The sequence below is a fragment of the Chelonia mydas genome, chromosome 5, assembly GCF_015237465.2.
Source record: "Chelonia mydas isolate rCheMyd1 chromosome 5, rCheMyd1.pri.v2, whole genome shotgun sequence".
In the NCBI taxonomy this organism is placed as follows: Eukaryota; Metazoa; Chordata; order Testudines; family Cheloniidae; genus Chelonia; species Chelonia mydas.
In genome coordinates, this window is record NC_051245.2 from 26,244,831 (window position 1) to 26,258,388 (window position 13,558).

A 13,558-nucleotide genomic window follows, 5' to 3' on the forward strand; every position below is an offset into this window, starting at 1 on the left:
GTTTTCTCTCAAGGCCACATATCGGTGTGGGGTGGAGAGGGAGGCACCGGCTAGGTCTTAGTGGCCCCAGTGTAAGGTGATCTCCTCTGTACAATTCTATATCCAGGTAGTATTGGGGCAGGGGGGAAAGGTGATCTGAGATTGGCCCCATTTTATCCTTTCCTCCCAGTGCAGCAGTCCCTGCCTTGGTTGCTTCTGTTTACAGATGATGTTTGGAGCTGTAGCATTTAATGTGACCTAGGCAAACTGCTGTGAAAATTTACCAGCCCAGGCACCAAATCTACCCCCACCCTTTATTTTTCCTCTGATAGCTGAAGATAATGAAAAATCTTAATATTGTATTTTCCCATCAAGAAAAAGAAAAATTACTTGGACATGGTGAATGGAATCTTGCAAGGCTGATTTAGTAGCACATCAGTAAAGCAAAAGGCAAGTCACATATTAGTTGTTGGACTGTAGCAGGTTGCACAGATGGACTATGCCACAGGCTAGGATTGGCTAGAAACTGTTTGAGTAACATGTTACAGCAGGAAAAGTGTGTGATATACATTTCCTTTTCCTGCTGTGTGTGCCATAGGCCACAAAATGCTACAGTCTTTACAGTCACTTTTTTGAAGCTATGGCGAGATTAGTTTACCTCAATATGTTTGACTAATGTTTATTTGGAACCCCTTTCCAATGTCTGAGCCACAGTTCAGAATGGGTTCAATGGAGGAGGAGATTTCCACATAGAAATTTGCCTTCATTTGGGATTTCCCCTCTGGACTGTAAAAAGGACAAGATCATAGCTCTCTGAAAAGGTTGGATGTGCAAGAAGTATAAATATCCATACAACAATAGAAATGAGTTTTATTTTGTAAAAAGTTATAAAATGAATATTGTACAAAAATAAAGTCTGTAGAGAACTTTGGTTGATTAACACAAATAACTGAGACATAAATTGTAGGTGAAGTAAAATCCTCCAGAGAAGCATACTCCTGCTCTTGATAAGTTTTTTTTAAAAAATCACAAACTTTACCCTTTGTAGTTTGAACATAGTGACCTGCTATAATTAAAACCTATTTAGGCTGTTGCTTGAGGCAAGCTGTCAACCATCAATGAAGTACCATAGCAAGTGATAAAGTACTTATAATTTCTGTGCTCAAAGCTAGCATAAGCTAACCACAGTGTTGCTGAGTTTTGACTCATCACACAGCCAGGATTGTACTATGCAAGTAATGCAGATGATGCTTTGACTTCTGTATGCTGCCCAACACAGTGGTTGATCCCCTGACCCAGCACAGCACTTAAACACGTGCTTAATGACTTCCATGGGACTATTCATGCTCTTGAGTGCTTTGCTGGAGTGGGGCCTTAGACTGTCATCCTGCAATTGATTGCATGTGGTGGATTGCTATGAATTCAGAGCCCATGAAGATGACTGTGCTCACCTATCATTAATTGCAGGATTGGGACCTTAGTGAAGAAACTTAATTTAGGGCAAAATTCTCCTTTAAGCCACATGATAGTGGATCTTTGTGTTTTTCCTGTCTTTCTCCCTGCAAACATGGGACCTTCCCCACTGGTATCAGTGCAGATTCCATGCACTTAAAAGGAACAGAATAAGTATGGAGCCATTGCATGGATTGGATAAGTTATGATCCTAATCGTTGTTGTTGTTCAGTAGATTCTTTGTTGGATATTGTTTTTGTGGGCGTCAAGTCTTCACTTCAGTTGTCTATTATGTCTAGTATAAATACACTTCTGCTAATCTTTAATAAATGAACCTCCAGCTTCATAATTTGTGCTAATCCACTTGATACATAACCTCCTTCACCTTAAAGCAGTATCTTAGATGAAAACTTAAAATGGTTTTTACTATGCCAGTTTAATCCTGTAATGTTTCAGCAAATTATATAAAACACTGGTTATTTAACAAAATAGTTTGTTTACCTTCAGTCTACATTAAATCCAGGACTAACTACAAAAAGGGATTTAACCTTTTCTATATGGAAAGAAAAAACAAATATATCATGAAATTAAAATGACAAAAGTGTGATTAATCTTCATTTGTCAATCATAGTTATGAGATCAGTTGGCAGAAGAAGTGTTTGTGAGAGAAACTGCATCAACATTATAATATTAATATAATTATTTTTTTCTAACAAATTGATAATAATGGCCCCCATTCTACAACCTGCACTCATGTGGAGTGTCACTAACTCATACGGGTAGTAATGGAGTTACTCACATAAATGTTATTCAGCATGAATATGGATTGCAGATTTTGGCCCTCTATTTTGTGATTTTAAACATGGTTTTGTTAAAAAAGGTAAAGTCAGTGATTTTTTGCTTTCAAGTTAACTGTTAATACTTTTAAAAGCATGGCCCCTTGTTCCCAGCTTAACTGTCTTTGTTTCTTGCGAGCACATTCCACTTTGGCACCTTTGAAAAAAACTTTAATAAATAAGGAACGGAAACTCATTATTGAACTGTAATAAATAACAATAACTTAAATCTCAATAAATATCTTCTGTATATTTATGTCTTTGAATGGATGCATTGCATCAAGTAGTCTGTTCACTCACAATGACCAAATATTAAAGGAGTTATGTAAGTGACATTAGTCCTTTGTAAACCAAAAGAAACACATTTTGCATTTGTGTAGGCCAGGCTCATTGTTTCTATTATTCTACTAGGAGTGAGTGCTTAAAAACACAACTTGTTTTCAGAGGTAATAGAAGAATTAAATCTGATACTTAACTGTTTTGAAGAAATGTGAACTATAAATAACCTAAATCAAACAGTAAGTGAAACTGTTTTGTATTGATTTTCCCCGGATGAACTTTAGCTGATTAATTTTGACACTTAACTTTTTTTTATTACATAGTATATGTGTAAGGTTAAATCAGGCATCTCCAGTGTTTTGGAATAACCATTTAACAAGCAATATTACAGTATCTTGGAGTGAAGCTAATACCACTTGAGCTTACCATTATTAATGCTACCCCTGTTTTTATAACTTAATAAAAAAAGAACAAGGCATGATATTTAATAGGTTGTGTTTTTAAGCACATTCCTAGCTGATTCAACTCTCGTTGATAGTGGACCATGTCAAATGAAATAGTGATAGCAACCTCCACCCATCCATTGTGAAACTCCACCCCTGAGCTTTGATGCCTTTTATTTGCTTTCCTGTAGAAATTAAAAGTTCCAACTTTTCTATCCTGTCCAGTTTTCTGTGCTGGATCTTGTCCTACCAGGCTCCCATGACATTTGTTTTCCTACATCCTTGGTCCTCTTTCTCAGTTCTGAACAGAAGTTTCCTTGGGAACCTTGGTCCTGTTCTTTGCATTGTAGTAGGAATGCAATATTGTAATAATCTCAAAAAAAAAATCAGACACATCCACATCTTTTAGCGGAATGTTTTTTCAATATATGGTAAACCAAGTTATCGTCCAAAAATGAAAGGTCATCATCGTAGGCAGTGGGTCTGCAGCAAGCTTGCCTCACTTTATCATTGACCAGCTTTTTCTTTCTGGTTAAATTTTTTAAAATTTTGTCATATGTGGTCTCGGCTGCATCACAAGATCCACTGCAGTACCGGAAAATCAGCTCTTCTTTGGTTTCATATCCCAAATCCAAGTCAGTCACATTTAAATGTATTTCTGTTAAGACACAACCTCGATTTTTGCCCTTTTGAGCTCTCCGTCCCTTTTTACTGGAATTTTCTGTATTAACTGGTGCATTTTGCCGACTTCTCTCCCGCTTAGAAAAAATTGGAGTTTGTTTATCTGGTGACCTTCTTAGTCTTTTTATAGTGGCTTGAATAAAGTCCACTACATTGTCAAACTGATCTGGATAATCCTCTGGCATGTTAGCTATTTGAAAAAGAAAGAGAGAACAGGTTTGTTAGATGTGGATGGTGATTTTTATTTCTCCTAGAAGTTTTAATCAAAGTCCCCTACAACTTGACCAATATTATAACTCAACAAAATGTCATGCCTATGGAAGCTATTCTATCAATTTATTTAAAAAAGTATACATAGCAGGTCCAAAAACTGGGAAAGAAAAATGTGACAAGGTATAAATGTTAGATGAGCAGACCTACTGTAAAATGGTCACATAGACCTTCCTGGTCTACTGTAGATAAGGGCTCCCTCTGATTATCATTCTGTTTAGAAAGACTAACAATGGATAAAGGATATGCTTCTGGAATGATGGCAGTGGTAGAAAGAAGCTGTCTGTAGCTAACTTGCTGGTCAAGTTGAGTTATTGCCCCTGGCTAAATGCTTGCTTTCTGATGCAGCTGAGGATGTTGTTATCAGAGCTGGTTGAAAATTTTCACGTGGAAGAGTTTTCTGTCGGAGAATAATGATTTGCCAAAATTGAAAATTTTCGCAGGAATGTACATTTTGTTAAAATTTTCATGGGAAATTATTGAAACATTTCATTTTGACTTTTATGTTTTGATATGCTAAAATACAGTATATCAAAATGAAACATTTTGATAGTCTGAAACTAAATATTTTAGGAGTATTTTATTTCATGAAAAATTCTGAGATTTCAACTTTTCATACCAATTGGAAACCAAACCAATTTTGAAATTCGGACATTTCCAGTGGGATAGAAATTCGGACTCTCAACAAGCTCAAGTTATTATGCTGTAAATTTAACTAAGGCTCCATCTACACTACAGCCAGGATTGACGCTCTGAGATCAATCTACCAGGGTCGATTTAGCGGGTCTAGTGAAGACCCGCCAAATCAACAGCAAATCGCTCTCCAGTCGACCCCTGTACTCTACCCCCAACAAGAAGGGTAAGTAAGTCGATGGGAGAGTTTCTCCCTTTCACCTCCCGCAGTACTTCAACCTAAGGTACGTCAACTCCAGTTATGTTATTCACATAACTGGAGTTGCATAGCATAGGTCGATTTACCACGGTAGTGTAGACATAGCTTAAGTGAAAGGGTGACTGGAGCCATTATATGGGTATCATTTTATTATTTAATCTAAATACATAAATAAATATACCACAGGAGTTCTTGCCTCATGCACAGTGCCAGAACTTTGGTCACTGAAGGCATGCATCCTTTGCAAGGATCAGAGGGAAGATACCTGTGGATTTACCCCTCAACAGCTGGATGACAGGTAGGATGGTAGTGGATTGTGTTGACGAAATCTTCACAGATGCCAGAGCAGATTGCCATCTGTGAAGTTGCTTTCAGAGGGTCAGATCCTTAAACACACACACAGCTGTACACTTCCTTCTCCAACACAGGACCACACCATCACCACCAAGATGGTCCAGTGCTTAGATGAGATCAGCTCATGGATGAAGAACAGCTGGTTGAAGCTAAAGCTGAGCATGACAGAGCTGTTGCTGGTGGGCAGAGAAAAGCATTTTGAAGAGTTTGCACCCACAGTGCAGTCTCCTTTGGTTGAAGATACACACCCACAATTGGTCAATTCAGTCCATAGTTTAAGCATGCTCCTAGGTGCCTCACTCCCACAATTGGTCAATTCAGTCCATAGTTTAAGCATGCTCTTGGGTGCCTCACTGACCCAAGCTCTCACATAGCAGCATCTGTGAATAATGCTTTCTACTGTCGCTGGTTGGCTAGGACATTCCGTCCTGTCCTGGCAAATAATGCCTTGGCCTCAGTTATTCACACTTTATTCACCTCTTGTCTGGACTACAGCAATGCAATATATCTGGGCACAAAGACTTCAGCACTTAGGAAACTCCAACTAGTACAGAACGCTGCAGCACATCTCTTCCTCAACAAAGGTACCACAAACACACCAGACCTATCCTCCACTCTCCACACTGGCTCCCTACAGAATACTGAATCAAGTTCACATTCTCAGTCCTTATCTTCAAGGTACTCATTAACCTGGGCCCCAGGATATCTAACAGACTGCCTAAAGCACCTGGATAAAAATCATAGTTGACAACTCCACTCCTGTGGCACAATGGAACTCACTACAATAAAGTAAAGCTCATCTGTGCAGGAGACAGAGCTATCTCTGGGGCCAGTCCAAGACTATGGAATGAACTCCTCCAGGAACTGAGGACCATCCAAATCTTACCACCTTTCTCTAAGTGCAAGGTGCATTTCTTTGACCTGCCTTCTCTAACAGAAATACATAGCAACGTGTATATTTATATATTTTAAAATCAAGAATTCCACTGCATACACTTCTCCCCCTGGAGAGCGGATGAGAGAACAAACATGTGACAGATGCTAGGATGAAATTCAATAAGGAGAAATGCAAAGTACTCCACTTAGGAAGGAAAGGGATCTGGGCATCATAGTGGACCACAAGCTAAATATGAGTCAACAGTGTAACACTGTTGCAAAAAAAACCCAAACAAACAAAAAAACCCCCAAACATTATTCTGGGATGCATTAGCAGAAGTGTTGTAAGCAAGACACGAGAAGTAATTCTTCCGCTCTACTCCGCACTGATTAGGCCACAACTGGAGTATTGTGTCAAGTTCTGGGCACCACATTTCAGGAAAGATGTGGAAAAACTGGAGAAAGTCCAGAGAAGAGCAACAAAAATGATTAAAGGTGTTGAAAACATGACCTATGAGGGAAGATTGAAAATATTGGGTTTGTTTAGTCCGGAAAAGAGAAGACAGAGGGGACATAACAGTTTTCAAGTACATAAAAGGTTACAAGGAGGAGGGAGAAAAATTGTTCTTCTTAACCGCTGAGGATAGAACAAGAAGCAATGGGCTTAAATTGCAACAAGGGAGATTTAGGTTAGACATCAGAAAAAACTTCCTGTCAGGATGGTTAAGCACTGGAATAAATTGCCTCGGGAGGTTGTGGACTCTCCATCACTGGAGATTTTTAAGAGCAGGTTAGACAAACACCTGTCAGGGATGGTCTAGATAATACTTAGTCCTGCCACAAGTGGCAGGCAACTGGGCTAGATGACCTCTTGAGTTCTCATCGAGTCCTGTGATTCTATGGTAGTTATGATGCTTAGTGCACTACTGGAAGGTGCTCAGGTGAATGACGTACAAGAATTTATATAGAATAAAATAGAACAGAACATACACAGAGCCTGAGTGAAAGGGCTGTGCATGTGGGAAATATGTGGGTATTTATGGTCTTAAACATCCTCCTTCCAAGCTCAAAGTATGGTGTAGGACTTCTATGTATCTGGTTTGCAGTCTCACCTACAGTCCATACACAGGAGAAAGGACCAGTCAATTCAACAGGGCCTTGTATGTGAGGCTTGTGGCAATAGGATCAGCAGTGTTGCCAGCCCTGCAAGTTCAAAAATGATGACTCCAAAAATCATGAAACTGACTTAAAAATCATGAGATTATTTTATTTTTACATCACATTTTTTAGGTCCGTTTTCTGATTTTTGAACTCATGGTGGGAATCACTTGTGTGTGTATGCATGTGCGTAGCAAGTACATTTTATTGAACTTACTCTGAAACACAAAAATAAACAAAAGGGTGATGTTGAACATATCCTGCTTCCCTTTACTGCTGACTGTTGGAGGGCCTCATCCCACCTCTCCCTGGACAGGCTCCCCTAAACCCTCCCTGCTCCTGCCCAGGGAACTTTCAGTAGCTCTTTACCCTGGACACTATCCCCTTCTCTCCTCTCTCCACCAAGGTGCTGCCCCTGACCAGCTCCCTCCCCACTTAGCTCCTTCCATCCAATGGGTTCAACCCCTGCCTGCTCTGTCCCTCCTCTGGACATGTGCATTCCCAGCTGCTCCCGCCCAGGGACAATATCCCTTCCTCTCTCCTACCCCCACGTAAGGAGCCCAGTGCAGTGGATGGACTGCAGAGAGCAGCATTTCGTAGAGGAGTGAAAGGGGCAAGGAGCGGGTGCTGCCCCCGAGCACCCTCCCTACAGCTTCCTCTGCCCATGTGGGCTACTGCTTCTCAGCTTTGCCCAGGCAGAGCAACCTCTGTTGGAGGCAGCTGGAACTGCCGTCCAATTCCAGCAGCTAGGGCTGCCAACAGCAGTATTAGTGAGCGAAGCTAGAGCTGCCGCATCAGTCCTGAGTTGGGTCCCCAAAAATCATGAGAATGGCTTAAAAATCATAAGTGTTGGGTTCAGACTGTTCAGACTGCTGGCATGTAACATTAAAAAGGTTGCAGAGCAATTTTTAAACTAAGAGATGGGGGAAAGACTATTGCTGCAAAGGAACATGTGGATCGGACAGTGACTTCTCTTAGACAACATTTCTCAATACTTTAAATGACTGCTTCTTGGAGCAGCTGGTACAGGAACCCACAAGGGGAGAGGCAATTCTCGATTTAGTCCTGAGTAGAGCGCAGGATCTGCTCCAAGAGTTAACTATAACAGGACCGCTTGGAAATAGTGACCACAGTATAAAAACATTTCACATTCCTGTGGTGGGAAAAACATCTCAGCAGCCCAACACTGTGGCATTTAATTTCAGAAAGGGGAACTATGCAAAAATGAGGAGGTTAGTTAAAAAGAAACTAAAAGGTACAGTGACTAGAGTGAAATCCCTGCAAGCTGCATGGACACTTTTCAAAGATACCATAATAGAGGCCCAACTTAAATGTATACCCCAAATTAAAAAACACAGTAAAAACTAAGAAAGAGCCACCATGGCTTAACAACCATGTAAAAGAAGCAGTGAGAGATAAAAAGGCATATTTTAAAAAGTGGAAGTCAAATCCTAATGAGGTAAATAGAAAGCAGCATAAACACTGCCAAATTAAGTGTAAAAATGTAATAAGAAAAGCCAAAAAGGAGTTTGAAGAACAGCTAGCCAAAAACTCAAAAGGTGGTAATAAAATGTTTTTTAAGTACATCAGAAGCAGGAAGCCTGCTAAACAACCAGTGGGGCCCCTGGACGATCAAGATACAAAAGGAGCACTTAAAGACGATAAAGTCATTGCGGAGAAACTAAATGAATTCTTTGCTTCAGTCTTCACGGTTGAGGATGTTAGGGAGATTACCAAACCTGATCCGTCCTTTGTAGGTGACAACTCTGAGGAATTGTCACAGATTGAAGTGTCATTAGAGAAGGTTTTGGAATTAGTTGGTAAACTTAACAGTAACAAGTCACCGGGACCAGATGGCATTCACCCAAGAGTTCTGAAAGAACTCAAATGTGATATTGCAGAACTCTTAACTATGGTTTGTAACCTGTCCTTTAAATCAGCTTCTGTACCCAAAGACTGGAAGATAGCTAATGTAACACCAATATTTTAAAAGGGATGTAGAGGTAATCCCTGCAATTACAGACTGGTAAGTCTAACGTCAGTACCAGGCAAATTAGTTGAAACAATAATAAAGAATTAAATTGTCAGACACATAGAAGAACATAAATTGTTGGGCAAAAGTCAATATGGTTTCTGTAAAGGGATATCATGTTTTACTAATCTATTAGAGTTCTCTGAAGAGGTCAACAAACGTGGACAAGGGGGATCCAGTGGACATAGTGTACTTAGATTTCCAAAAAGCCTTTGACAAGGTCCCTCACCAAATGCTCTTATGCTAATTAAGTTGTCATGGGATAAGAGGGAAGATCTTTTCATGGATTGAGAACTGGTTAAAAGACAGAGAACAAAGGGTAGGAATAAATGGTAAATATTCAGAATGGAGAGGGGTAACTAGTGGTGTTCCCCAAGGGTCAGTCCTAGGACCAATCCTATTCAACTTATTCATAAATGATCTGGAGAAAGTGGTAAACAGCAAGGTGGCAAAGTTTGCAGATGATACTAAACTGCTCAAGATAGTTAAGACCAAAGCAGACTGTGAAGATCTTCAAAAAGATCTCACAAAACTAAGTGATTGGGCAACAAAATGGCAAATGAAATTTAATGTGGATAAATGTAAAATAATGCACATTGGAAAAAATAACCCCAACTATACATACAATATGATGGGGGCTAATTTAGCTACAACTAATCAGGAAAGAGATCTTGGAGTCAACATGGACATTTCTTTGAAGACATCCACGCAGTGTGCAGCGGCAGTCAAAAAAGCAAACAGGATGTTAGGAATCATTTAAAAAGGGATAGAGAATAAGATGGAGAATATCTTATTGCCCTTATATAAATCCATGGTATGCCCACATCTTGAATACTGTGTACAGCTGTGGTCTCCTCATCTCGAAAAAGATATACTGGCATTAGAAAAGGTTCAGAGAAGGGCAACTAAAATGATTAGGGGTTTGGAACAGGTCCCATATGAGGAGAGATTAAAGAGACTAGGACTTTTCAGCTTGGAAAAGAGGAGACTAAGGGGGGATATGATAGAGGTATATAAAATCATGAGTGGTGTGCTGAAAGTGAATAAGGAAAAGTTATTTATTTGTTCCCATAGTATAAGAGCTAGGGGCCACCATATGAAATTAATGGGCAGCAGGTTTAAAACAAATAAAAGGAATTTCTTCTTCACACAGTCAACCTGTGGAACTCCTTGCCTGAGGAGGTTGTGAAGGCTAGGACTATAAAAGGGTTTAAAAGAGAACTAGATAACCTCCATGAATTTAAGTCCATTAATGGCTATTAGCCAGGATGGGTAAGGAATGGTGTCCCTAGCCTCTGTTTGTCAGAGGGTGGAGATGGATGGCAGGAGAGAGATCACTTGATCATTACCTGTTAGGTTCCCTCCCTCTGGGGCACCTGGCACTGGCACTGTTGGCAAACAGGATACTGGGCTGGATGGACCTTTGGTCTGACCCAGTATAGCCATTCTTATGTTCATTTTATTTGCCTTTTGTTTTTTGAGACTTTAAGGTACACTCAGGCAATGCTTTTGCCACAACCATTAGGGTAAATTTTAGAAATGTACTTTTTAAAAAAAATGAAACCTGATATTTTCATCTAATCACTTGTCTCCAGGAGCTAGGGCTTTAACATATACATCAGATATCATGAGACTCATGATAAAGTTAAAAGAGTTGGCAACACTGATAGCCACACATTTCCCTGCCAAACAACAATGGCCCCACTAATTTTCCTATGTAGAGAGCCACCAAAGAGTTCTGCTCCATGGCTCTCAGAGGATCATCATGTTCTCTGGGGAAGTTCTCCACTACATTCCCCAAGTCTGCATTTCCAGTTGATTAGAGGCATCAAGTGCCAGAGAGGATTTGGCCCTGAGCCCCTTTTAAAAAACAATTTATACTGCATACAAGAAGAATTTATAAATAAAGTAGGTCCAAATGTCATTTTGGAACAGCAGACTCCAACACGGCCATGTTCCAAATAAGGCAGAAACTAAATTGTCCCATCTGTCTTTAATGGGAAACTATCAGAGCAAATCTGGCACAAAATTCAGGTTTTATAAAGCTAATCTTTTAATTCCACTGTCAACAGATTTTTTGAAAAAATTCCCTTGCAGTGGTGACAACCCAGACAAGAGTATTAGTACAAAAAACCCTCAAAGTAAAAGTGACCAGAAATTTATTTTATTGGGAGAAGCTGGATCTTCAGCACTTTTGAAAATCTGATTACTTGTTTAGGTGTCTAACTAGTGATGTAGGAGCCTAACTTAAGTGCTCACTTTTGAAAATCTTGGCCATCAGGTTTTAGAGAAAAGGCTTAAATCCCACGCATTGAGAAATAGTTATCAGTAAAAGATGCCTTTTCACTAAAATGTAATTTTGAATTGAAACAATTTTTTCTGTTCCATGCAATTATTTTAGGAAAGGAATAATTGTGTATATTTATCTACAGTAGAACCTCAGAGTTATGAACACCTTTGGAATGGAGGTTGTTCGTAGCTCTGAAATGTCTGTAATTCTGAACAAAACATGGTCCAAAAGTTCACAACTGAACATTGACTTAATACAGCTTTGAAACTTACTATGCAGAAGAAAAATGCTGCTTTCCCTTTATCTTTTTAGTAGCTTACATTTAACATCATACAGTACTGTATTTGTTTGGTTGGGTTTTTTGGTCTCTGTTGCTGTCTTATTGTGTACTTCCAGGTATGTGATTGGTCAGTTCGTAACTCTGAGGTTCTACTGTACATATTTTTTTACTTTCTATGTTAATTGGAATTGTGCGTAGTGCTTTAATGTATCTTAAATGGTTGTTATGTTACCATGTCTAAACATCATTTACATTATTAACCCCAAAGTTCAGGGGGTTTGATTCAGCCCATTATAATGATAGGGGTTGTTTGCAAATTTCAGATCCAGACCTGGGTTTGGCTCAAAGCCTCCTTTTTCCAAAATAAGGTCCAAAGTTTTAGTTCAGACCCCTCTCAACTTAAACTCTACTTCCATTTTGACCATGGTGAGCCCAAGAGGGTCTGGTTGTTCTCCCATTAGCCTCTCAAGCATTTTGATCATTCTGTTGCATATATTTATAAGCTAGAAATAAATGGGTTGTGAAGGGGGAAAAAAGACTCATTTAGAAATATTTTTCAGTAATAAGCCCATCAAACAGAAATTAGAATCAAATCCCTGGAAATAAACTCACCTATCACATATGCTTAAACTAGCTATTCTGAAAAGTTATCAGGATTTAAACAATTAAAATAACACCAGTCTGAAGACTGACTTTGCTTTTATGCTTTGCATGAAAATGTGTGGGGGAAAAGAGTGAAACAGAAACATGTCAGTTCTATTCATTAAAAAATATAACATCAAAGATGCCAAGGTCAGTTTGTCTTTAAATGATTAATACTGTTCTAGTTCATTACCTTATTCACTGACTTGTCAGCTCTCAAAGAGACATTACATTCTATCCTGTAACTTAGAATTCCCATAGAAACTGACACAGTCATTGGTGTCACCTGTCTCTCATCAAGGTGAAGTGTTAAGTATCCTGATGCATCTGACTCCTAGACCTTTTAATGTCAGATACAATGAGCCAGTATTGGAAAAAGTACTGAATTAAAATAGCTTTTGTAATTTTTTCTTTTGTGGTTACAAGGATTTTCTCTTTATAGCTCACTAGCTTGAAAGTCCATCATATGCTAGGGTTTGATCAATAAATCAGTTGATAGTTATGGCTAATCTGCCTATTAAGTCACATTTTTAAATTTGTGTCCAGCCTTTTACAGGGTTTGCATTTGTTTCCCGTTATCTTTCTACCTCCTCAACTGTGCTTCTCAGTTCACAGTAGTTGCGAGAAAATCAGATTCCATCTGTTTGCAGTAAAAGAAGGAAACGAGGGCAGCGGTTCTCCAACTGTGGGTTGGGACCCCATTTTAATGGGGTTGCCAGGGCCAGCATTAGATTTGCTGGAACCCATGGCTGAAGCTGAAGCCAGAGCTCCACTCCCACCCAGGGCAGTGGGGTTCGGGCTCTGGCCCCCTCTCCCTCCATCTGGGGCGGCGGGGCTTGGGCTCCAGGGCTTGGGCTCCGTCCCCCCACCCGGAGTCATGTAGTAACTTTGTTGTCAGAAGGGGGTCATGGTGCAATGAAGTTTGAGAACCCCTGAACTAGGGCCTTATCTCCACTACCAGGGTAAGTCTACCTAAGTTACACTACTCCAGCTACATGAATAATATAACTGGAATTGACGTAGCTTAGGTCGACTTACTACAGTGTCTACACTGCGCTGCATTGACAAGACGCTCTCCTGTCGACTTACCTTAT

The 13,558-nt window shown here is 39.7% G+C and overlaps 1 protein-coding gene across 2 annotated transcripts in view; it reads right to left on the reverse strand.

Annotated features, from left to right (window-relative positions):
- Window positions 1–1,005: 1,005 nt before the first annotated feature.
- GDNF (glial cell derived neurotrophic factor) overlaps window positions 1,006–13,558 on the reverse strand; it is a 29,344-nt gene continuing 16,791 nt past the window's right edge. For both annotated transcript variants that reach the window (XM_027828069.3, XM_043547415.1), the window contains exon 3: window positions 1,006–3,860. In XM_027828069.3, the coding sequence (XP_027683870.1) occupies window positions 3,376–3,860 (485 nt within the window). In that variant the 3' untranslated portion in view covers window positions 1,006–3,375. The remainder of the gene's footprint in view (window positions 3,861–13,558) is intronic.